The sequence below is a fragment of the Cyprinodon tularosa genome, unplaced genomic scaffold (assembly GCF_016077235.1).
Source record: "Cyprinodon tularosa strain WSP-4 unplaced genomic scaffold, ASM1607723v1 ctg644, whole genome shotgun sequence".
NCBI classification, from domain to species: domain Eukaryota; kingdom Metazoa; phylum Chordata; class Actinopteri; order Cyprinodontiformes; family Cyprinodontidae; genus Cyprinodon; species Cyprinodon tularosa.
This window is the reverse complement of record NW_024039390.1, coordinates 54,778-81,709: the sequence shown is the minus strand read 5'-3', so window position 1 is coordinate 81,709 and position 26,932 is coordinate 54,778. Positions and strand designations below refer to the sequence as shown.

The 26,932-nt window shown below is 38.2% G+C and overlaps 1 protein-coding gene across 6 annotated transcripts in view; it reads right to left on the bottom strand.

The window, feature by feature from the left end:
- Positions 1-26,932, bottom strand: part of mical2b (microtubule associated monooxygenase, calponin and LIM domain containing 2b) — a 121,739-nt gene that overhangs the window by 76,478 nt on the left and 18,329 nt on the right. For all 6 annotated transcript variants that reach the window (XM_038308705.1, XM_038308706.1, XM_038308707.1 and 3 more), the window contains exons 2-5: positions 14,463-14,845; positions 9,897-10,104; positions 8,224-8,340; positions 4,402-4,503 (exon numbers count right to left, since the gene is read on the bottom strand). In XM_038308705.1, the coding sequence (XP_038164633.1) occupies positions 4,402-4,503; positions 8,224-8,340; positions 9,897-10,104; positions 14,463-14,726 (691 nt within the window). In that variant the 5' untranslated portion in view covers positions 14,727-14,845. The remainder of the gene's footprint in view (positions 1-4,401; positions 4,504-8,223; positions 8,341-9,896; positions 10,105-14,462; positions 14,846-26,932) is intronic.

The following is a 26,932-nucleotide window of genomic DNA, read 5'->3' as shown; positions in this document are numbered from 1 at the left end:
TTTTCTATCATCTCGTCGTCCATGCTACTATGCTAACGCCACCGCCACCAAGCTGCAATGATTTGCCGCCAATGAATACCGCCGAATCTGTCGATTCATCTTGTAGTGGTGCGTCAAATGCAACGTAGATTCCCATCCAATTAGATTGGATTTGGTATTGATGATGTGAAAAATAATAACGGTAACTCCACTGAAATGATTCAAAACTAAAGTAACGAGCCAATTTTTTAAAATGTAAAGAGTAGAAAGTACAGATATTTGTGTAAAAATGTAAGGAGTAGAAGTAAAAAGTCGCCATGAAAATAAGTAGTAAAGTAAAGTAAAAATATCAGAAAAATCTACTTGAGTACAGTAACGAAGTATTTGTACTTTGTTACTTCCCATCTCTGTCCGTCGGTCATTTTGTACCGGGCCGCACAGAAAAAATATGTGTATATATAATAGGGCTGCAACTAACGATTATTTTGAAAATCGATGAATCGGCCGATTATTTTTTCGATTAATCGATGAATCGGACACAAAATATTTTTTTTTATATTAACCTCTTTATTTCAAAATAAACATTTTAGACAGAACAAACAAGCACACAAGTACAGGTTTCTCATTAACTGTACTGGTGCAATATGAAAAATAAATGTTTGTTTTAAAACTACGCAAACCTACATGAGAAATGTAGCTGTACATCCACAAAATATAGGCTACTTTGTTTTATAAAGTGCAAAAAAAGACATTTTTGTTTTTAAAGCCCCTAAGGGGTTCAAACAATAGGCCCCCCCATTTCAACAAATGAGTTTTTTTTAGACTAGAAGAGTTCTGCCTTTTAAGACAGGAAAGTATAGCAGCAGTCAAAGTTGCTACTTGAGAAAATACTGAACCATAGAGATAAAAATAGCCCTGTGATTCAAATTATAAATTGTATTTGGAATAAAAATGAGAGAACTAGGGGTGCTAAAAAACACATCCTCCAAAGACAGATATTTACATTGGAATGTGGCAGATAATTAATTGACATATTACTGATCTTGCTGGATTTTATTCTGCTTTACTTCCATAAATTGCAGGATCTTCTTTACTTTATCTTTGCCAGAAGATTTAAACTTTAAAAGCCTTGCCCTCATAATTTGCAAATTAATTTATTTATAAAGAAAATATAAACGCTGCTTAAGCTAATTCAAATGAAATTAAAAGTAAAATAAGTAGCCAACCTTATCACTGTCTGTAACCTACTAACAAGCTAAGGAAAGCATCAGATGAGCTACCTGAGAAACTAACTTACGTTTCCCCACTTTAAAATGAAACAAACATGGTTACTCATCCTGCTAATCAGCTCTCTTCACTGCCATTGAAGGCTCCAACGTGTTTTCTTTTCAGGTGCTGCGTCATAACAGTGGTGCTTCCGTGCCATGTTCATTTGTTTTTTACAAAAGTTGCATGTTACGAGTTTTTTCACTTTACAAAGCGCAGGCTATTTTAATTATTGTGATCAATTTGCGCCGTCAATCCCGGGGCATGCGCGCTTCATTTGCAGTCTGGACGCTGAGGGTAAACTCCTCCCTAAAATCCTGCGGCTCTGACTGCACGCTGAGAGGGATTCCTGTGGGAGAGGGAGAAAGGCGTTGGGATGGGGGAGGCGCCCCACGGCAGCAGCTGCCGCTTGAGGACAAGAGTAGGAACGATACATGCTTTCACGTAAGAGTCTCCAAAAGCCGCCAGTGACACCGTAAAAAGTCGCCAGATTTGTCGCTAGTCGCCTTTTAAAAAAATAGTCGCCGGAGGGGTCTGAAAAGTCGCTGAGTTGGCAACACTGCAACTGCGGCGCTGACTCGCTCCGCCATATTTTTTTTTCTTCCCCGGTATGACGGCGGCGGCGGATGACGCATTAATCGCGCGACACAACTAATCGATGATTAAATTCGTTGCCAGCGCTTTTAAAAGTCGATTTTTATCGATTTTATCGATTCGTTGTGGCAGCCCTAATATATAATTTATCGACGATTAGAGTCTGAGTGTTTTATTTTGAAAAATATAAAAAATTGGGGTATTCCCTCCCAATTACATCAGTCGTTGCATCTGTGCCTCTTGACACAGGTTAATTCAGGTCAACACGCATCCTATCTATAACACCCTATCTTTGTGAAGCGGGATTTTCTGCGGTTACAGCGACCAAAACAAAGCTACGGAGCAGACTGGACATCAGGAGCACACTTCGTCTGTCATTTTCTCCAAATACGCCTAGATGGGATCGGCTTGTTTCGGAGAAACAAGCTCAGGGCTCCCACTATTTCAACATAATGGTGAGTTTTATTTTATGCTGTTTGTACATTTTATTTGATCATATTTACTCCCCCCACACTTTAAAGGCCGATCCGTGAAAATATTGTCTGACATATAACCGGCCCGTCGCGCAAAAAAGGTTGGGGACCGCTGACCTAAAGAATAACCATGAAAAATGTGCGAGGTAAAGCAAGTTTAGAAAGAGCGGGAGAAGGTTGCAAAAAAAAAAGTGGAAGATAACAGAGTAATTCGTTTTAAATGTGGAGGCTACTGTAGCGCTACCTCCGCCTCATCTGTGGTCATCTGATGCATATATATTGCTGCTCTACTATTTATTTTTCTCATTTGTGACAGTTCTGTAAATGTCACTGCAAAATAAAGATGAAAAAAGTAAGCAATTATATGGGTTTGTCAAATTTATCAGAGATGAACCAAAAACTTACTCAACTGCGGCATATATCTGTTGTTATCATTATTGTGATATAAAATAGTCCATATTGTGATATATGATTTTTTTCCATATCGTCCAGGACTATAAGCCGTGTAAATGAGACATTGTTGAAGTTTGCCTGCTGTTCCAATAAAAAGTAATTTTCTGTTCTTAAAGGATTAGTACACCCAAAACATGATTAGCCTTCATTTTCTACTCACCCCCATGCTGAACAACACTCTGGAGTACTTTTTTGATATCTCAAATGCATCTGGAGATCTGGGAGGCTTCTTGCTGTCTGCTGACATTCAAATAATGGAGGTCTATGGCGCCCGAGGCAGAAAGGTCCATAAAAGTCCACAAAAAACGTGTCAATATTCCTCCATACTGCTCGTCCAATGTATTCCAAGTGTCCTGAGTGGGTAGCGTCCATAATTTACTTGAAACGAAGTCATTTAGAATGTTTTTAGAGCATAAACAGTAGTGTATAGGATTTCCTGAAAGCGCGTTCAGGACGCTACGGAAGCCGGCAGACCAAACCAGATGAAAGTGCGCATTCAGCGTCTGCTCTGCCGATAATGCAAGCGTAGAAGAAGAAATGTGATGTTTACCTGTGCAAAGAAAGAAACAACGAAAGAAAAATGTCTGAGGACTTCAGTGTTGAGGAAGAGCATGAGTTCTTTGCCGAGCTGAATGCGCACTTTCATCTGGTTTGGTCTGCCGCGGTTTCCGTAGACTCGTGAACTCGCTTTTAGGAAATCCTATACACTACTGTTTATTCTCTAAAAACATTCTAAATGACTTCGTTTCGAGTAAATTCTGGACGCTACCCACTCAGGAAACTTGGAATACATTGGACGAGCAGTATGGAGGAATATTGAAACGTTTTTTGTGGACTTTTATGGACCTTTCTGCCTCGGGCGCCACAGACCTCCATTATTTGAATGTCAGCAGACAGCAAGAAGCCTCCCAGATCTCCAGATGCATTTGAGATATCAAAAAAGTACTCCAGAGTGTTGTTCAGCATGGGGGTGAGTAGAAAATGAAGGCTAATCATGTTTTGGGTGTACTATTCCTTTAATTACAATTTTTAATTTCACTGTTTAAAGTTGTCCAACATGATTGTTTACTGCAAGAAAAGCTGCATATTATTGAGCTTTTAGGTTTTTGGGTAAATAATCTTGATGAGCCAGAGCAAATCTCAGACCTCATCCAGTTTGAACAACGATATGAAAGCATTAGAGCTCAAAATATGATTCAGTCCTTCTGATCCAACATGGGTGTTTGACCTCAGAAATGAATAACTTGAAAAATGGTAAATTATTCTCATGAATGGTCCTACTTCTTAAGCAACGCATTTCTAGAAGAAGTTTTATGACTTTCTAAGCTTGTATAACAGCAAAGGGGAGCCAAATATCATTTCCCTTAAGTTCAGACATGTGTGAAGGGAGATTAATGAGTCCTTTAGCCTGAAGGATAAAACCCATTTTTTATTCATGGACAGAGAGGTTAAAGATAAGCCATAAAAAACGCAGTCACTTGAAACTATGTGAGCAGGAAATCCTTCACTGAAACACTTTCCTCAATTTGGGTCAATGACAAAACTCTCTGTGCTTCATGCTGGACCAGCTGTCAACACAGAGACTACATGCATCCCAACAATACGTCCACGGGTCCAAGTTGAGGTCATTCCTTACCATCTAAAGTGCTTCTGCGGCCGTCTGCTCCAATCACCACATCAAAGTCGAACTCGGAGACCGGATGATTGGATGGCCGGAGTTCTGCTCGCCACCCAGGACCTAAAGAAACAGATCAAACATGGATGTTTCATTAAAATTAGATTAACTGGACATCAATAAGAAAAAAATGTATATGTGAATTATTTGGGAAAACAGAGGAGTCTATCAATAGCTTTTTTTTCTCCCCACTGTGCGGGAACATATGTGTTCATTTCAACATACGTGACATGATGGAAGCATTCCTTTCATAGCAGAGATACGCAAGCACGTGTCATAGTGTCCCTGCTAGTCATGACCCTTTCAAACAGGTTTAACATTGTTTACACACACTTGCATCCCCCCCCACCCCCCCCCACACACACACACACACATCAACATTTAGAACGTAGGTGGAGACAAAACTAATGTCCTAAACTTAATAAGGAGGTTTGAAGCTACTTACAATTATTACTATAAACGTTTGAGTGAAAATGTGGATAATTCCTGCTTATTTCTGTTTATTTGTATAATGGGAGCATAGCTGCTTCTAGACAGGGGCCAGCGGGGCCAGTGCCCCTGCAGAACTGGTCCTGATCCCTTTTATGGTCCTTGCACTGAAGACATAATTGTCAAGAATTTTAGTTGCTCATCAGAGAATTGTTGGGTAAAAACCTTAGGAAATATGGATATTACTGTTAATTACATACACACCCAATGCTTACCACAAGCATGAATTCCTAACAGAATTAACCAACAAATCCCTAACAGCATAAACACATTAACTACACTAATCTAATTCCTATACACATTAGCACAGCTTTACTAAAATTACTGCACTTTTCTGCACTAATTCGTTTAAAGTGGCCCACTTTTCCATTCACCATAATACTGCACTATATCCAAAAAGAAATCTATACATATTTTACACAAAACCCAGAGCTTATTATGAACTAAACTAGTTTTATATGATGCTATGCGTTAGTACGGAGATTGGAACTGACTGGCCACTTGGACAAACGTAACTTTTTTAATTTATTTACAAGCTTACATTAAGAAGGATTAAAATATTAGGGTGTTGTTCTATTAGCTTTAGCTGTATTGAGATGGGATCACAGTTTTCCTCTCCTCAGTCAGGGTCTCCAGGGCCGTTAGTGGCTTTGTAATCTTTATGCCGTCATCACAGTTTCATCGGAGCGTAAGCTGGAAGCAAAACAAACTGACAACTGGAGGCAGCCGATACAAAGTAGTATTGTTGCAACGATACCGATAACAGTATTGAAATACCAACAGCATCGGTAAGTACCAACAAATAGGGCATCGATACCATTTTGAGAGCCAAAAATTTATTCAACTATTGTCACTCATTCCAGGTAGGCAATAAAAAGTTCTACTGGATTCTCTTTGTATTAGTCTTTTTCCTGCTTCACAAAGGTAGGCAGCAGCTTGACAAAGCCATGGTGGCAATTATTTTACATCCAAGTAGTATGCAGTTCTTCATATATACACACACCGGCCAATATTGCACATCCAGGTATTGGGGCAAAAAAATGGCATTGGTATAAACACTACAAAGTAGTACAAATATGGACAATTTGATATTTTATCCCATATCTGATGCCAATGCCAGGCAAAGAATATAAAGACAGCAGCTGAGGTTGAAAGGAAACGAGGGGACTAGCCCACACTTTATTTTCATGGCCTATGCAGAGATGGGTAGAACTTAGATCTTTTGGAGTGCTGGGGCCGCTCCTAAAGACCTTCTTTGACATGGTTGTGGCATCAGCTATTTTATATGAAGCTGTCTGTTGGAGCAGTGGCTTATCTGTAGCTGAGAGAAAGCGGCTGGATAAGCTGATCAGGAAGATCTCAGATCATCTGAGAGCTCCACAACCACTGCCTGATTTTAAAAGAGGCTTGAAGACTTTTTTATTTAAGCAAGCCTATTCTGCCTCCACATGTTTTTGATGTTGTTGATTTTTATCTTTGATTTTATTTGCACTGTGTAACACTTTGAGATTTTTCTTAATGAAAAGTGCGGTCCAAATTGGATTTATTATTATTATTATTATTATTAAGGCCCGCTCTGTGATTGGAAGCCGTCTGGACTCAGTGCAAGAGGTTGGAAACAAAAGGATCCAAACTAAATTAACATCTCTGTTGGATAATGTCTCCCAGCCCATGCATGAAGCAGTTGCAGAACTGGACAGCTCCTTCAGTGACAGACTGCTGCACCCTTATGGCACCAGGGAGCGTTATCACAGATCCTCCCTACCAGCCTCTATAACACTCTATAACTACCATTGTTCCCAACAACCTCAATAAGTTGTTACATTCAATTACATTCAATCTTTGCACAGTTTCTATCTTAGTCAGTTAAATAACATGCTGCTGTCATGTGTTGCTGTTATAAGAAGAATTAGTTTCGTCCTGGATTACCGTACAAATCTTTGTTTATTCTGTACAACACACTCATTGTACCACATCTAACATATTGTGTGGAAGTTTGGGGGAATACATACAAAACAAATTTACAGCCATTATACGTTTTACAAAAGAAATCAATCCGAATACTACATAAAGTGGGATACTGGGAACACACAAACCAGTTATTTTTAAAATCAAATATACTGAAATTCTGGGACCTGGTAATATTTAGAACCTCACAATTCATGTTTAAGGTTCGAAATCAAAAACTTCCACACAATATACAGGAAATGTTTGGTGACAGAGAGGGGGGGTATGATCTAAGAGGTGAAGGATACTTTAAAAAACAACACTTTAAAACAACCAGAAAGAGTTTTTGTTTATCTGTGTGTGGAGTAAATGTCTGGAATGGATTGAATGACGAGTAAAAAAAAATTCAAAATGCAAACCAATTTAATAAACTGATTAAAACCGAGCTCATTTCAAAATACGCTATATAAGATGACTGTTTAATAGTCTATAATGTAATTGATGACATAAATAGAACTTAAATAAATAGAACAAGTGTATTTTTGGTTTTTTGATGTTTTGACATTTAATTGAGGATAAATTGACAAGTAGGAAAGGGGCGGGACATTATAAGATGTATCTTCTACCTGCTCCTTTTCCAACAGAAAATATTTACATGTCACATGGGCAAAATAATTTGTTTTATATTTTCTTTCTTAAGTTTGTTTCATTCAAATTTTTTTTCTTTCTTGATTCTTTTTACTGTCTGTTCGAAATAAATAAAATAAATAAATAAATAAATTTTGCACATCTCTGATGTTGCTGCTTTTGTCCACTAAATATCCATTACTGTAAAAATGTCCATAGCTGTACATTGGTTATTTATTCTCCAGGTGAACAGTTTTATATTGTTTATCTTTTAACTCTTCACTATTATTTTGTTCTTATACATTTTTCTAAGGTTCACATTTGTGTGACCATTTTTTCTATAATCTTTTTGCTGCTGTAAACACCAGAATCTCCCCATTGTGGGCCAATAAACTGATTTATTTTATTCTATTCTATCTTTGGATCTTTGTTTTTTAATCAGCTAGCCGTAGCTGTCAGGCAGCTAAACCAGAGCTAATACGCTCAGATCGTCTCTCCACTGATTGCCTGTGTACGGGTCGACCAATCGGGTTCCCTGCAGTAAAATTACATATTTTTAATAACTGTCCCATATACTGTATTTAAGTAATTATTTTAATGTTTTCTTCTATTATTCTGTGCCCTATGTAAAATAAAACAAATAAAAAAAACGACCCTGCCCTCTGGTAAAACTGGTCTGGAACCAACACAGAGTGGGCAGATCCAACTTCTCTGACTCACCATCTTCATTTTGCTGCTCTGGGGGCTCCAGCAGTTGAACAAACTCCACGTTGACATGAATCTCCACTCCCAGGATCAGGCTGACTTTCAGCAGCATCAGCTGCAGCTGGCGAATACCTGGCGGGATAGAAACAGCTCTGAGAGAAGGCCTCGTTTAGCTCCGTAACAATCACCAGCCTCAATGAGTTTCATTTATAGTGATTGGCTCACACAAAGAAGTGCAAAATTCTTACGTGGAATAAAACATAGTTTACATTTTATGAATACAATCTGCAAAATGTGAAGAGTATTTTTATTTAGCCATCTTAAAACTAATAGTTACCATTAAACCTAGTCCTAAAAAGAGCCTTCAGAAGTTTGGTGTTGTGTCATTAATTCAGCTGTTCTGTGAGGGTCTCACAGAGAACATTAAAGAAAAAACATCAAGTCAAAAACAAACACAGCAGACAGGAGAAAGAGTTAATCAGAAGCAGGCTCAGATTATATCTGAATGCAAATTTGAGCAGCCGTCATTAAAGTAGCAACTCTGAAGGAGTTAACTCAGAGGAACAGCTTAGGTGGAAGAGTCTGTTGATGAACAGCTGTTTGATGTGCAGGAAACACACATCTGACATTCATCTAACAGCGCAAGAAGGAATCCATTAATAAAAGAAGCTTTTATTTTAGGTCGATGTTCTGAGGAGGATCCTGCACAAAGCTTTCAGCCTGCATGCAGGTGCTGTGTGGTGGAAAATTGACACTGTACAATTCTCTTGGGGAAACACTGCGGTGGCAGCATCATGCTGTGGGGATACCTTTATTCAACAGAGACAGGAAAGCCTGTAAACCAAGGGTCCAGGCCAAGGTCCCCCAAACTGATGGCGAGATGGAGCAGGGACCCCCTAATTATATATATAGTATGAAATAGTGTTCTATAAAACTGGTCCTATAGTCACTCTATTAAAGATGGAGTAATGTAAAGTAATTTCTCTCTGGGATTATTAAAGTATTTCTGATTCCTGGTTGATGGGACAGGTGTTGTGAATGAAACGGTGTCCAGCTTGAAAGAGCTCCTGTGTGTCTCTGAATGTGAGCATTGAGGACTGACAGACATCTTCTGCCTCCATTTATCTGTTTACTACAGCGTGTTAAATTCATGTTAATATGGATTTAAAGACATTTCAATTAGTGGGAAAAAATTGCAGGGATGAATATAAAAAAAAAAAAAAAAAAAATTTTATCAACCAAAACTTCTGTGACCCCCATGCAGTACCGCTGTGGACCCCTAGGGGCATTTGTAGGATGGGTGGAGCTGAAAGCAGTGTTGTCCTCCTTTAGGACGGGAGCTCAAGCCTGCTGATTTAAACCATTTCATCATAGCTGTGGCTCCTTCAAAAATAACTATTGTAGCTTAAAATCTGTTATAAAATATCTGACCTAGAAGGTAAGATAAAAGACAAAACAAACACCTAAGAGAACCGAGAGGGAAACTTTTGATTAAATGTGTCTGGAAGCACATCTCCTTTGTGTTGTGAAACTAATACCAAGTAGAGCAGACTTTAGCAGCAAAGGTGAGCGGAACAAATCAAAGCATAGGAAAAAAAATCAATTACTATATTGTTGATTACATATATCTCATGTGGAAATCTGTATTCATGGCCCTAAAGTACAAAAACGGCAGAGAGAACGCTCACTGATATGGTCGATGGCACCGGCGCAGAACTTCCCATAGAACTTCTTGGCCCCGAGCGCCCTGAGGTCGTGGATGGTGTAGGGCCAGAGGTGGAGCACGTTGTTTCTGGAGAAGGTGTCCCTCTTCTCGATCACCACCACTTTGCAGCCCAGCAGAGCCAACTCGATGGCCGTCCGCAGACCGCAGGGCCCGCTGCCGATGATCAGACACTGGAAGGGATCGAAGACGTGAAATCAGAGGGAATCAGCCTTTGCTGCAGTTTTAACCTTACATTTAAAATTTAAACCTTTGAATATCAACTGAAAAAGTGCACCAGAGCTGTACCTCACCAGTGTTCATAGTCATGCTTAGAAAATAAATACATTTCCATGGATGTGCCAAAACTTTTTTCAGCTGAATTAAAACAATAATAAAATAATATTTTTTGGACCAAAATATTTAAAAGTTGGCACCCAGCTTCAGTCAGTCCAGCTAGAAAGCAGCAAATCTGGGTGTAGTGATGGACTCAGACCTGAACCTTCAGAGGCTCATAAATACAGGAACTAAGTCGACCTTCTATCACCTGAAGAACATCTCCAGGATTAAAGGATTGATGCTGAAAATCTTATTTCTGCTTTGTTCCTCTTTAATAGAACAGCTCTGCCTACAAAGTGCATCAGACAGGATGTAACTTTAAAAAGATTAGCAGTTATTTTAACTTTTGATCATGGTTATAGCAGTTTCACCCATGAAATTCACTTAATTTTATTTCATTACTTCATACAGGCTTGTTTATGCAAATTACACAACAAACTAAAACTGCCTTAAAATTCAATGACCCTCCAGAACTTAAAGGTTCCATATTATTCTACATTTGAAAATAAAATATTATGCACAACTATGTCCCCAGAGCATATTTTTGTCATTTCTCTCAGGTTGAGCAGACAGTATGTCTGCTCCTCCTTATTCAGTCCTCCTCTGGAAAACCTGTTTTAGCTTCCTGCACACTGTCCTCCCGAAGGCTGCGCCCCCCCCCCCCCCCCCCCCCCCCCCAAACACGCTACCATGACAACCAGTCAGAGGAGGAATAACACATACAATGAAGGCTGTAGCTTGACCAATGGGCTGCTACTGACCACTCTGGATACCTTTTTTCATTCTTATGACATCATAAGGGAATGATTTTCAAACAGAGTATTTTCAACACGCATTACCCAAAAGGTGGAGAAAGGCAATGAGCATAAAACCCATATACAGGCTGCAGGACACATTCGACTGTTACAAAATGCTTATAATGTGAATTCTGCATAACCTGGACCTCTTTTTTAAAAATATGTATATTAAAATGGTAAAATATTCAAAGGAACTGGAGAAAACTGTTTTATTGTTTTAATTCCTATTTTGTGGTGTTTTCTGCATATATTTGAGTTCTTAGGTATTTCTTTTTTTGCGATCAATGTGAGGATAAACCTCTGGATTTGCATTTTTTCTGGAAATCAAGAAATCTAGAAAGTAAACCTGCAGGAACTTTGTCTGTAAAGAACAAATCTAAACTCATGTACGTTTTCTCACAAAATCCCAATTGCAAAACAGATTGACAGAAAATGTTATCTCTTTCTCTAGTATCTCTTTCTATAATCTCTTTATATCTTCATTGGCTTCCTGTTAAATCCAGAATAGAATTTAAAATCCTCCTTCTCACATATAAAGCCTTAAATGGCCAAGCTCCATCTGATATCAGAGATCTGATTGTTCCTTATGTTCCTAACAGAGCACTTCGCTCTCAATCTGCAGGTTTACTAGTGGTTCCTAGAATTTCTAAAAGTAGAATGGGAGGCAGATCTTCTAGTTCTCAGGCTCCTCTCCTGTGGAACCAACTACCAGTTTTAGTCCGTGAGGCAGACACCCTGTCTACTTTTAAGGCTAGGCTTAAAACTTTCCTTTTTGATAAAGCTTCTAGTTAGAGTGGCTCAGGTTATCCTGAGCTATCTCTATAGTTCTGCTGCTATAGGCTTAGACTGCTGGAGGACATAGGGACCCCTTTTTCATTATTCTATCTCTATTCTCCCACTCTTCAGAATCTGTTAGTTCAATCTCTAACTTTCTGCTCTCTGCTTTTTCCTCATAGTAGTTCGCCTCATCTGTTCCTGTTTGACTGTGACACCATCCTGGAGTTTTTACAGTGTAGTCCTGTTTCTCTGACTGTGACTGGCTGGATGTGCTCTCTTCATCCTCTGGCATGGAAGCTGGCTCGGAGCTCGTCTGCCTGGCTGTGTGTTTCCGGGACAGGCAGCCTTTTACAGTTTTTTTGTATCTCTGAAACTCCTTCTATCTCCTTGAACCCCAGTGGGCCTCAGCAGATGGCCGCTCACACTGAGCCTCGTTCTGCTGGAGGTTTCCTCCTTTTAAAAGGGAGTTTTTCCTCTCCACTGTCACTACATGGATGCTTAGTGTGAGGGATAGCATTCAAGTCAATTAGTTGATGCAATTAACTGTTTTTTTCTTAGATAAAAAACTTTGAGTCAATCTGACTGTATGATCTGGTTGAATTATCTCTGTAAAGTGCCTTCAGATGACATGTGTTGTGAATTGGCGCTATATTAATAAACTGAATTGAATTATTATTTCACACAGCAGAGTTAGTACCGGTACACCTTTTCCTTAGTGCACAATGATTTAACCTTTTTCTAGTTAACAGTTTTAACTGTTAACTGTTTTTTTTCCCAAACAGCAATAGAGACATAACGAGTGTCACACTGTGTTTAATAAAGTGTAACAAAAAGACGCATTATGTTGAGAAAAAAAGGCTTATTTTATGATTTCCAGTGAACAAAGAACATCTAATTTTCAGTCCTAAGAAAGTTTTTTTTTTTTTAGATTGCAAAGTTTCCGTTTTTTGTGAGGCATTATTGATGCACATGAAGCCTGCAGCACTTTAAACACCCAAATATGGAGACAACCATGTCGCAGGAAATAAAGAAAAAAAGCGGTTCCTTCGTTTGGGTTTAGGATTTTGTTACAGAGAACATCCGCCTTGCTGCGAGTCCACCATCTTCCTCCAGATAGCCATATCTCCATAAAAAATGTCTGGAATAATAGCTGAGCTGTTATTTTTGGCTGGCCCTCTCAGCCCAACCCTTTGCCTTAATCTGCGCTCTGCAAGATTCTGGGCTATCCCCCCCCCCCCTCCTGTCGCCTCTTATCTTTTCCTTGAGATATGAAGTTTTTCCAACACAGCGCAGTAAGTGCTCACTAAAACGTACATACATGGTCAGACAAGAATGCAGGACATGATTTACCCAGAGATTTTGTTCTTTTAGCCTTATTACAAGTTATTTATCAGAGTTAAATTTACTATCTTTCATTGCTTGTTTTCTACCATAAACTTTTTTGTTGTTGTTGCAGTTCATGTTGCTTGCAGCCAGTCTACCTGCATACACTGAGCCTGCAGAACCTGATGCCAAGCTGTTGATGCTGTTCATTCTTTGCGTCAGGTGTGTTTGATCAGGGAAACATCTAAAACATGCAGGAAGCTGTGACCCAAGGGTAAAAATATCCAGAAACTGCTGAAACAAACTGGCTTTTTTTTAAACTTCTCTACTTATGAGTCATATGAATATAGAAATCCAGATCAATGATGGTCTGAATTAATCAAGGGTTAAAAAAGCTTGAAGCTGGTGCTATCTGCCAGAGCTTCATATGCTTTGCTTTGGTTGTGGTACCCATTGGAAGGCATATTTTGACTCTTTGTTTTTGTCGGTTATAGTTGCTTTTAAACAGGTGGTTGTGGTTTCTCTAATTCTTTTATGATTCTAGTTGCTCTGGTTCTGGTGGTTCTGGTTGCTCTAGTTTATCTGGTTGTTACTAGTTCTAGTTTTTTTGGGTCTTAATAGTTCTAGTTTATCTGGTTCTAACTGGCTCTGGTTGCTCGTGGCTCTGGTTGCTCTGGTTCTTACTAGTTCTAGTTTATCTGGTTCTTACTAGTTCCGGTTGCTCTGATTCTGGCTCTGGTTGCTCTGGTTCTTACTAGTTCTAGTTTATCTGGTTTTCTACTAGTTCTAGCTTATCTGGTTGTTACTAGTTCCGGTTGCTCTGGTTCTTACTAGTTCTAGTTTATCTGGTTCTTACTAGTTCTAGTTTATCTGGTTCTTACTAGTTCCGGTTGCTCTGGTTCTTACTAGTTCTAGTTTATCTGGTTCTTACTGGGTCTAGTTGCTCTGGTTCTTACTAGTTCTAGTTTATCTGGTTCTTACTGGGTCTAGTTGCTCTGGTTCTTACTAGTTCTAGTTTATCTGGTTCTTACTGGGTCTAGTTGCTCTGGTTCTTACTAGTTCTAGTTTATCTGGTTCTTACTAGTTCTAGTTTATCTGGTTCTTACTAGTTCTAGTTTATCTGGTTCTTACTAGTTCCGGTTGCTCTGGTTCTAACTAGTTTTGGTTAGAAAATGTTATTACCTCGCTCTATAAGGTCACTGAAACCTTTAAAAATCCTCCACTGCAGAACATACTCTTACTGAACTATTTTACCCCAAATCAAACTTTAAGATAAAAGAAGAGTTTCTGATCATTCCTCAGGTAGACGGTCTTACCCTTGTTCCTGTGCAGGCTTTATTCTGATTGTAAACTTTCTGCTCTGCCCGTTTGTCCAATTTTGTCCACAAGGCTTTGACTTTCCAGGAGCTGACGGCCGCCTTAAGGGAACTGTAGAAGTTGCAGTGGTCCAAAGGATCCAGCTGGAGCTGCCTGCAGAGGATGCTGAAGGCCTGCAGGGTTCCTTTACATGTCGAGGCCTGGACGAAGTTCTCAAAGAGCTGACTGGCCTGAGCCGTTCGCTCATCCTCCGTCTCACCCATCTCCTGCGACTGTAAACGAGTCCACACTCCTTGAAAGCTTTGCGTTCTCCGTCTCCTGATAGATCCACCCTTTCAGCACTGAAGTTCTAGCTTTTCCACACCTCCATGTTGAAATGTCTCTACAAGAAGAAAAATTAAAACAAAGAATTTAGGGAGAATACAAAGAAAGTGACATTGGAACAAATGGGGTTTAATGGAAACTATGGAAATATGAGAAATACCTTCTGCTAATTAGTAAACCTTGTTTTACATGTAACTCCACACTGTTTTTAAAATTCAAAAGCTTCCAATACAAATGACCAACCCAAAAGATATAGGCTTGATGTTTGCACTTTGCAAAACAAAGATCAGTTGTAGATACCCTAAAACTGACCTGACCCTAAGAAATAGCCTCTATGTTTTAGACTGTTAAGCAGACAACTGGACCATCAGACCAAGAAGCCATTGAGATCCTTGTAAAGACGAGGACAAATCCACCCCTCTAGATCAAATCCTACATCCGAGAACCATAATATGTCTGAACAAGTAAGGATCAGATCTGCTTTGCCGCCTAACAACAACTTTTAGCTAAAGAGCCTTTCACACCTTAACAATTCAGACCGGTGCATGCCTGATGTACGGAAAACCTCGAACGCTGGCATACATTGGATAAGATGTGGAAACTTTTTGTACAAGTTATGAGTACGCTGAAGTACACAGAAACACGCTGGCACACGTCCATATACTGCAAGTATGTCGATAATTTTTAACATGCTCAAAATTTCCCAAAGTATGCCAGTGTATGCTCATACATGGGCCATACGTGAGAGGTAAGTTATTTGATTGTTGACGTTAAGTGTAAGTTTCTCATAAGTTGAGATGTCCAGCTTATCCACAACCTATGAGTAACTTGTGCATAACTTATGCGTAACTTATCAAGGACTTAAGTCCAACGCACGTCAATGTATCTGACGTGTTCCAGACGACCGCTCAACGTGTTTCTAACTTCCAGCTACTGTATAATGGCGTATTGGCAGCGTTTTGGTATAAAAGGGGTTCACAGGAGGAAACCATCAGTTCTGCTCCAGACTTCATCCCCATCATAGGGTGAGTGTGACGTGTTCATGCCAACGACATACAAACTTCCTAGCAGATATATTAACTTCTACTAGCATACCCACCAGCTGCAACCCTCTCTTCCCTTCTGTGTGATGTACTATCGCCACCTAATAATTTCTTAGTCCTGTTAGATCTAATGTGACCAAAAATTGGTGCCTCTGTGATTTGAAAACTGGTTTGTAAAATAGCTATCATATAAATGAAGTTACTTGGCCAGTCCTATTATGTAAAAATACATCTAAATAAACTTCTCTGTTGAACCTATGGCAGCTTGGCATTTACTTGTTTACATTATGATAAATGGGACAGTTTCCCAAACAAAAATCAACAATCAAATATGCATCTAACACTGCAAAATTTTTTAAATCTAAACCAATTTTTGCTTCTCTTTTTCTCAGTTGAGGAGGTAATTGAGACACTATGCCAGAGGAATAAGACGATTAACATTTAAAATAAAAAAAAACAACAACTACAGTCTCTTATTTCAAATGCATCATATCCAAGTATCTTATTTTAAGAGTAAATATACCGATTCCATTGGCAGATCATCTCATCTACCTTCTCATATTAAGGGTAAATAAATTTTTTTAATGAATTTAAGATTGTTATATTTATTATACAAATTTAAATGCAGAAATACAAAACAGAGAGGGTTTTTAATCAGTAGGAGATTAGCTTCATTTGTTTTATGAATCAAGACAGATGCCATCCAGAAACTAACAGGAAAAAGGTGAAACCTAAATATTAAAGAAATGTTCTTTGGCTCAAAGTGATAAACAGCCACAGTTCATTGCATTGATGTTATAACTATCATTATGACCCAAAAGCAACAGCCAAAAACACTGCACATTATAAAACTGCAGTTATTACAGACATATTTTTCTTTGCAACCCATTTTTTTCTTTTATGCGGCAGCTCCATTGAATGCCTGACAGGATTAGGACGGATTTGTCCTTTTAGTGGAGCTCAGCTGAGCAGTCATGGGAGAAGCTCAAACAATGCTTGAATACAGGAAGAAAAATAATGCTTTTCACAGTCACACATCCATAATTTTACACCAGTGGCAAGTTGCTGAGGTGCTAAATATAGCCGGTTAATGAGAAATTTTTAATAAGAAGACTTTGTGCTTTGTTCCTTCAGTGGAAAACAGATAATTCATATGAAAAACAGGAGAGATCTTCCTCTTCCTGGTCCATCATGGATATGGGAAAATCTTTAAAGCATCTAGGCAATAAACCTGGATCATTTATTTTATTTTGGGGGAAAAAATTAAGTCTTTAAACTAACATCTCTCTATATTTGCTTACTTATTCTCCTTACTTATCCAGACCTGGATCAAAAATAAATAGAAACTTCATAATTCTGTCAAACTTTTCCAGGCCCCACTTGGAACCTTTAAGAACGGAGTAGTTCCCATTCCAAACTCCACCCAACAGCAAACACGAACGATCCAACGCTGCAGCCAAACATTTCCTGAATAACGTATCACTTAGAGGTGAGCACCAGGTCACATTTACTGGAAGCCTCTCTGCAATATTCTTTTACAGCCGAGGAAGCTGCTTAAAGGAGCCGAGTTTCTCTCTGACGCAAACACAGAAACTTAAACGCTTGTTTACATCATTAAACTCAACAGAGCTGTGATCAGAAAGTATGTCCAGCTCCTGTTGGGGTGGATTTTGAGTGCAGCTGGAGAACAACACCTGGTTAGGCCTTTTATTCTGCAGTGATCAGAGACAAAGCCACGCTTTCTCTTTGAGTTCTTGAGTAGCCCAGAGGGGCTCTCAGGTCTCAGCTTCCTAACAGTTTGGCAGCAACAGCAGCGTCTCAGTTACAATTACTCTCCAAACAAATCGACACGCCTCATACCTTTCATGTCACCTCACGTCCAGCCCAGATAGACGCTTCCACATCGTTTTCTTGAACACCCACTGAAACCTGTGCATCAATTCTAACCTCAAAGCACAGGATTTATCACAATCCTCAAGTTTTGCAAATGCAAAAAAAACCCAAAAAACACACAAAATGCGCATGTTATAACTTTAAGGATTTTGATGTGAGCAACACACTGATTCAAGTAGAACCCGCCCAGGATTATTTGCATTCATGGGCTGGAAGGGTATGGGAAGGATCATAACCTTGGAGACTTTTTCTGTTTTGTTTATTGAGCAACATATGGGAGGATTCTGGATGTTCTCTGCAGGAAGTGCTTAAATGCATTATCTCCTTTGACTTTTTTTTCCTCAGTGGATCCCGTTCTCTGAAACAGGGTCAGACATGTTAAGGTCCACAGTGGTTTCTGCATGAAAATAAGAGCCTGTTTTTGCCCGAAGGACTAACTCACCTGTATGTATTCACATGGGAAGGCAATGCTTTAATAATTTACACAAACTGTTAGCTTTTATAAATCATTTAAGCTGCTTTAAAAACACAAAAATCCAATTTCCTGCTCAACTAAGATCAACTTAAATACATGGAGGTGGAAACAGAGAATTGGGTTCTCTTAAAGTTCGTCCGGTTGTTTAAACATGGGAGGGATATAAAATTATTTTATCTTTATTTTTACCTGATTTCCATTTACCTGGAGGATTGGGCTACAGCTGGTCAATATTTAGCTAATCGATTAATCTGTCTATTTTTTTCAATGAATCGATTAATAATCAGATAGACTAAGGTTGTTTTTTTATAACAGAATTAAACTTGTAACAGTAAATTTCTTTCTGCTTGTAAGAGTTTAAATTAAAGGCTAATTCTTTAACTTTATAATATGATATTCTCTTCTTTTGTGGCTCCCCCCCCCCCCGAGTAAAGTGAAACATCTTTCTTTTGGTAACATTACAGCCTTTTTCCTCATGGTGACGTTACTTTTTGTTTTTTAAACTGGTAATGTTACTTTTGTTTTTAAGATGACATTACAACTATTTTTCCAGGTGAAAATTTAATCTTTGAGTTTATTCTGGTAATATTACTAGTTTAATCTCTTAATGATACAACTGTAATCTTGTATAGTTATTACTAGTTTTGTCATATGACTTTAGTCTCAGAATTTTTATGCATTTCTATTATGCAAGACATTTTATTATAACCTAAAACACAATCAAAACTGAGTAAATTGTGCACAAAGTAGTTTAGCCTGTTGATAACTAGCATGCTTTAAAATATCAGGAAAACGAAAACAAGGAAGTTTACAATGCAGTTCTGCACATTTCTTTGAGCTTCTAGTCAATAAGACCAAACAACCACTTAAAGCAGCTCAGTATATTTGATGCATCTACATTCCAAGAGGAAATACAGTAAGACCCATGGACAACGTCTGCAGCTTTTATACTCCATGCAGCTTTTCCCCTTATAACTAGTTTCCTGGAAAACTCCCAGGGGGTCTGAAACAAATAATCGGTTTAATTGTGATTAATCCATTATTGAAATAATCGTCAACTAATTTAGTAATAAATGAATTGTTAAATGGAGTGTAGAGACTCTAAAATGTGTCTTTAGCTGACAGAGCGACCAACTTAGAGTAGCAATTACCCCAAAATTGTAAAAAAAAAATAAAAAAAAAATATAAACATTTTGCATTTAGGATATAAATCGTTTTCGTCTGTCAATATGCTCTATCTAGAACTCCTCCAGTGGAAACGTTTTAGTTTGACCTGGTTTAATTTTGCAAAAAGCCTTCTTTAAGGAACCTTTGGCTATCAGATTATTAATTGATTCATTTAAAAAATAATCTACAAATTAATCGATTTGCAAATTAATCTTAAGTTGCAGTGCTAATTTAAAGCACAGAGCATTAGTTTATAATCCTACACTACATGGAGAAGTAGAAAACACACCGGTTTAAAATTTTCTGAGTGGCAGTGATTTCTTTCTCCGATGCTCATTTACCAAGTTTTTCCTGGTAGTTACAAAGAAAAATTAAAAATCTTTAAATAAAAATCTGTCTGAGCACACATTGCTGGGATCAGTGTGGAAGATGACATAATTCAGTGAGGCGAATCTCACAAACACGTCCAGCATAAATCAAACTTTAATCTAGTAAAAGTTAAATAATTTTGGTGTTTATGTGCTTCAGGTCCAAATATTGCCAAGGTAGAGAAAGTTGTTGTAAATGAATATATTAATACCAGCATTTTATGAAACTTTCTTTACATCAACATGTTTACCACATACCAGGAGTCCAGCTAAAAACCACCGTCCGATAAGAATTGAAGCGTTCTAAGTAGGGATGCACGATATAATCGGCCCCCTATCGGTATCGGCCTTAAAACTGAATATCGGACATCGGCCACCCCACCGATATTTAACCCGATATTTGATCAGCTTCTGAGTTTCTAAAGTCAAAAAAAAAAAAAAAAAAAATACTACTTCTTCTTCTTCCTCAAAAACTTCTTTTTTACAGACTTAAAAACTTCTAAAGACGAGGGAAAAAATATTGATACATTAAAATATCATAATATCTTCATATGCTGATATATTGCCATTTAAAAACACCATATCAATCTCTTTTACTAATGAAATATTGCTATATGTCATCGTTATGCTACGAAATCCCCCAAGAAATTCGCGAAATTTTAGCCATATTTTTATATGTTGATATATTGACGCGGTATCGATCTATTTTACTAACAAAATCTCACAAGAATTTGCAAGATATCACCAGAGTTTGTAACAGAACGATGAAATTTCACGAGATTTTGAAAGTAAAATGGATCGATACCACGTTTTTAAAAATCAATTTGATATCAGCATATGAAAATATATTTGAGTATATTATTTTTCAAAGTGTCAGAAATGGATAACAAAACTGCTATTTTCAATGACTACTTATTTTTGTCCAGCTTTAACATCGGTATCAATATCGGTTATCGGCTACATGAGTTTTAAAATATCGGCATATCGGATATCGGCCAAAATCCCAATATCGTGCATCCCTAGTTCTAAGGTTTATGTAATAGAGAAAATGTTGTATTTGATTCTGTAGCGGTGTCTCCTTTAAAAACAACTTCTGATAAATAACAGCTTATTTAATATTCCGTTTTATGCAAGCGTTACTTTGATTGATGCAAGAAAAAACAAGTTACAAAATTGAAAATGAGTCATTTCATTGTTAAAACACAATAAAATGAACTCGTCTTTTTGCACAATGCCCTAATCCTCCCTAATCCAGTAAATCCGTAATCTGAAGCAACTCTTTCTTCACTGTTAAACCTGAAACCACTTTGTGATGAAAACCAATTGTCGGGATTCTGTTTGATCCATGTTTACTGAACCAGGTCTTCGGTCTTACATCACTTCAAATCACAGTTTCCTGTTTCACTCCTCTTTCAGGAAAAGCTGGTATGGCAGCAGAAAGCTCAGCAACAGGCCAAATCCCTGATGGCTAAAGGAAAGCATCTCAGCCTGCTTTACATGGAACCAAAAAACTTGCTGCGGTCAAGATTACAAGAAATGAATAAAAACAAAGATTCAACAATGAAAGAAGCAGCCCTGCAGGTTTTATACAGTGGATCAGAGAGCAGTTTTAAACTGGCACAACCAGCTGGAGCGTAGGGATGACAAATGGAGCAGGAAAATTGTTTCCCTGGATCACAAAAAAAGAGACATTTCTATCATAGTGTCTAATTTCTCCAGCAGCGCAGCGGCCGAGTATAAGGCCTAAGCTATAACACGTCTTTCATTTAGTTTACAAATTAGATTCAACATCATAGCGGCACCAGTTTATCTTGAAACCTTATCCTGGAGTAACAAAGAGGGTTAGTGGTTAAAAAAACATTTCACATTTTCTTTTCAGGTTCATTTTTGTTTATTTTTATACAGAGGATTAAAAAAATACGTTCAGTATAAGCTTTTATGTTTTACAGAAAGACACAAACAGTTTATCCCGAATTAATAACCATCTTAAATGTCCAATAATCTTCAGCAGAGATTGATCAGAACATGTTGACCAAAGCTGAGAGATGATTATGATTAGGGTGCCTTGGAAAATACTGTTAAATGTAGACAAGGATTCACTGCGAAAATAAAGCAATGTGCTCCAGCTTCACCCTTTTTAACAGCATGAAGAGACACGACTGGATGAGAAAGGCTGATTATTCAAGGCTAATAATCAACAAGTCATATCAAAACAGGGAAGCGCTTTTTGGTAAATTTCAAAGTTTTGCCTTGTAGCAAAGCGATGGCTTAGAATAGACGAAGACCATCCAATACTAGTTAAACAAACCAATCTACAGAAACTTTAAGTTCTTGTAAATCCTCCCCAGAACTCCAATCAGAACATCAAGCAGGGACGCAGCTTTAGCTCCTGCTTCAGTGAACACCAACATTCATACAGCCAGTTTCTCAATGCGTGCACTTGTGCGTTCTCATGTGCTCATTAAACCTCAGCCTCAGCCTTAGTACTTTAATTCGCAAGAACAGCAGACCGAGAATGGACAAAGTCCCCGGATGTTGTTCTTGCCGCTCCCTCTTTACCCAGCATGCATCAGAGCAGACTTGTCCGTTGAGATTGACAGCAGTCCCAGCATGCACTGCAGCAGCTCAGAGTATTAAGTTAAAAGTTCTCTTTTCTGTTGCCGCTGTTCTATAAAGGTACATTTTAATACCATTTGAGGCGAGAATATTATACTGATTGAGAATCACTCTATGGCCCATTTACTGATTTAGTGCGTAATTTCAAAATAAGTTCTGATGTTGAGAGGACGGCGGCAACAAGCGGACCTCCGAGGCGAACTGCAGGCAGGGCTGATTTTAGCCCGTCTGCAGCAGGATCTCTCTCTACATAGCCGTGTGTGAAGGACCGCTGGCTCTGATGGAGTTTCTTTTTTGTTTTATTTGGGAAAATGTTAATTTGTTTTTAACTGTCTATGTTAATCCTTATGCCCCAACTAAATGAAAAAAGTCAGGATTTAGTATTATCTAGAGCAGTGGTCTCCAACCCTGGTCCTCAAGATCTATTGTCCTACAGATTTTAGATGCATCCCTGCTTCAACAGAGCTTAATTAAATGAATGGCTTGAAAAGGTAATCAATCATTTGATTCAGCTGTGTTGAAGCAGGGATGCATCTAAAATCTGTAGGACAGTCGATCTTGACCTGTGCATGTGTGGGTTCTCTCCTGGTACTCCAGCTTCCTCCCAAAGTCCAAAAACATGACTGTTAGGTTAATTGGCTTCTCTAAATTCTCCTTAGGTGTGAGTGTGAATGGTTGTTTGTCTCTGTGATGGACTGGCGACCTGTCCAGTGTGTACCCCACCTCTTGCCCATTGACAGTTGGAAATAGGCACCAGCACCCCTTGCAACCCCACTTGGGAGTTGTGTCAGAAAATGGATGGATATTAATAACAGTAGGTGAAATGCAGCTCCAGACGAGCCGAGCCTGTGGTGACATCACAAGTACGCTTCTGTTCCAATTGACCCATATTTATTCTGCATGCTCCTGTTCTCCCCAAGTCCATACTTTCCTGTGTTCTTCTCTAGAATATACTTGGCGAGGACACAAGTCTGTACCCGCATTCTAGTGAATTGAGAAACAGCCACAGTCTTCCCTGCTCCATGTCAATCTTATCACTCATGGAATCAATGTTTTCTTGATTTTATTTTTTTTTTCCCCTGGATCTGGGACTTTTCTTAATCATTTTGCTTGGAGGTGCTAACTCACTTAGCCACAGTAGGCTAATTCCTTGTTTACCTACTGCACATTTTTCCTTCTTTGTCCTTGTAAATATAAACCGAGGGCTTTATTTTTTAAGATTCTGAGCAAAAACAAAGTACATAACGCAAAAATAACTAATATTACACAAGCAGGACACAACGGTTTCTTAAGATAAACTTTCCATGTGAACAGAGTGAACTAGTTGCATATAAATATACAAAAAAAAAAAACCACATAACTTGGCACTTTTAGGCTTCCTGTTGAAGCATTCCGTGTGATTTTTGTAAATTGGCTGCAATCTGCCAAAGATGTCCATTAAAACCAGAATAGAGTCAAATTCTACCCAGATGACTGTCTGCTTGCTGCTGCTCCTTCTGATTGCTGCAGATTTGCTGTGGAGTCTGCAGTTTAAATCGGGGGTCTATTATTATTATTACTGCTACTAATATGCATTATTATTGACCTGCTGCTGGTCTGTATCCTGATCAAAAACTCAAAAACTGTTCTGCTGATTGATTGGAAACAGGACAGCTCGACTTAAATATCCTCATCATTTAGTAAACATTACAGATATTAAAATTTAAGACACTTTGTCAAAATGACAAAAGATTTCCATTACCGGTTAACCACTAACAGCTATTCTGAACTGTTGCATAAACCCGACAGCCTGTGGATTGTTTTTCAGAGCTCCAAGAGGAAAGGCAAAGCTGGGTCAACAAGTTCCTCCACAGACCAACAACATTTTCCAGTGAGAGGAAAAATACAGTGACACAGAGCTGCAAGCAGGAACAGGAAGGGAAAACTGAAACAAACTTGAAATATTACAGTCACATTGCAGAGGTTATGAAATTCCTGGAATTTAAACACGTCTGCAGAGAGTTCATCATTTGGCAAAGAGACGTGCTTCTGCTGCCGTCCTGATTTATCCTGAGAAGAAGGAAATGCTTGAATGTCAACGATGCAAGTGTGAAAAGAAAAGCAGCGTGCAAACAGGTTTACCAGATAAATGCAACTGTAATATCTAACATCCGCTTCAGTCATAAAAATACTATGAATACTAAATTCTTATACGGGGTTAAAATCAAACAATTTGATCATGTCTGATCTATTGTACCAGGCTATAATCAGAATAGAGGGACTCTGATGTTCGCAGACTGTTCTCACTGGAAAACCCCTGAAAAAGTGTTTTTTTTTTTTCCTTCTGCCTGTGCAGAAAAAACAAGGTTGGTTCTGAGCGCCCAGAATGGACCTGAACATTTTCTTTCTGATTGAGCCAAAGCTGATCCCAATCTTCTGATTTAGATGGCGTGTTTTTATTGCATCAGCTTTTTATTCTCTGTACTCATGTCCGTGTAAACACGCCTAGTGATACTGAAGGAGATGCTTGTCAGCTAATTGCATATAAATAAAGAAGGAACCCTTCCTGCTGCTATAAAATCCTCTAAGCCTGCTGTAATTTTATTTAATCTATTATTTTGGACTTGTGCTACAACAACAGACTGGAGCCATAATTACAAACATTGTTAAAAAGTCAATTGAACCTTTTAGTAAAGCCATAAGAAAAAGAAAAGAAATTAATATAAAACATTAAAGATATAATTTTTTTAAAAGAACCACCCTCTCCACTTAAAAAATAAAAATGCACATGCACAACCCTGTACGCACTCAGCCATTTAAATGTGTGTGAGAGCGTGCACGAGACCAATTCTCCTCGTGCACGCTCTATTTAAAAGCTGCTGTTTTCATTGCTCATACAAGCTTACCTTCCCAAAGCAGATTTGCAATTTTTCCACTATGTCAGACTCACCGTTGGTAAGTGAAACGGGGACGAGCACGTAGGACGGCTTTACCTAAACATGTCCCCAGAATGATTGACAAGTAGGAGGACCAATTATTTTGATGATCCACCCGTAAAAAGAACATCCTCCACCATACCTTTAAAACTAGTGTACACAAACAGTGTGTATGCAACGCCTTATAGGTTATCAGAGAGACGTTTCTGGTCATATCATTAGTCAAAAATAATAATAATATTGAAAGCCAATCCATGTATCCTTGGGTTTTTAATACAAAACCAACAATGAAAATATGAGGGAAGAACCTTTCTGATTTTAATTAGACAAATTAATAAACAAAAATGCAAAACCGTTCCTTCTTTTATTTTTCTTTACCATATTAAATTGAATAAATAACAAAATAGGAATAATCTATCATTTACAGCTGGTACAAAAAGCTATTGATTTAATAGGGTTAAATATATAAATACAATTACATTTCAGACTTCCTGGGAATCCATTTGGGAAACAAAAAGGAAAACCACATCCATGTATGGTTCGTTCTGTAATTTTTGTTTTTAAAAAAAACAACACACTGCTGGTGATTTGTATTTGATGTTTTCAAATCAAATTAAATTAAAAAAAAATTATAATAAGCATCTTTCTCCTACTTTATTGGTTAAATTAAATTAAATGCTTAATCAAATTTTTTTAGCGGAGGGTTACGGTTTGAACATCTGCCGCATTACATCCTCAATCAGCACCAGTATGGCAAACATTTCATCGTTGACATGTTGGTCTCATCTAGAGAACTTTTTAACTGACAGTTCATGATATGTATCTAGTCTATTTCAATGACAAACTTAACTAATATACTGCGACGAGATTAACTCCCCCTCTGATTTATAGCTTTCGTTACCCTGGCAACCACCAGAGATGGGAAGTAACGAAGTACAAATACTTCGTTACTGTACTCAAGTAGATTTTTCTGATATTTTTACTTTACTTTACTACTTATTTTTATGGCGACTTTTTACTTCTACTCCTTACATTTTTACACAAATATCTGTACTTTCTACTCTTTATTTTTCACGTCATCAATACCAAATTCAATCTAACTGGATGGGAATCTACGTTGCGTTTGACGCACCACTACAAGATGAATCGACAGATTCGGCGGGATTCATTGGCGGCAAATCATTGCAGCTTGGTGGCGGTGGCGTTAGCATAGTAGCATGGACGACGAGATGATTGAAAATGAACACAACGGAGATCTAGTCCTATTGGCAGACATCCATTTAAAATGTAGGCAACGGCATGAAAAAAGTGGTTTCTACTTTTACTTTGATACTTTAAGTAAATTTACAAGCCTGTACTTTGTTACTTTTACTTGAGTAAAGAAGTTTAATCAGTACTTCCACTTTTACCAGAGTATTTTTTAACACAAGTATCTGTACTTTTACTCAAGTACAGAAAGTGAGTACTTTTGCCATCTCTGGCAACCACTTAGCATGTCAAAGTAAAAGCATACATGGAGCATCATGTACATCACAGCAGGTTGCCTCTGCATCTCCATGACGATGCAAAGCATTGCTGAGGCTTTTCCACTCTGAACCTGGTTTGAGTGCAGCCATTATCAGCGTCTTCAGGAATTTCTGTAGTCTGCCAAAAACTGATCAGCATTGT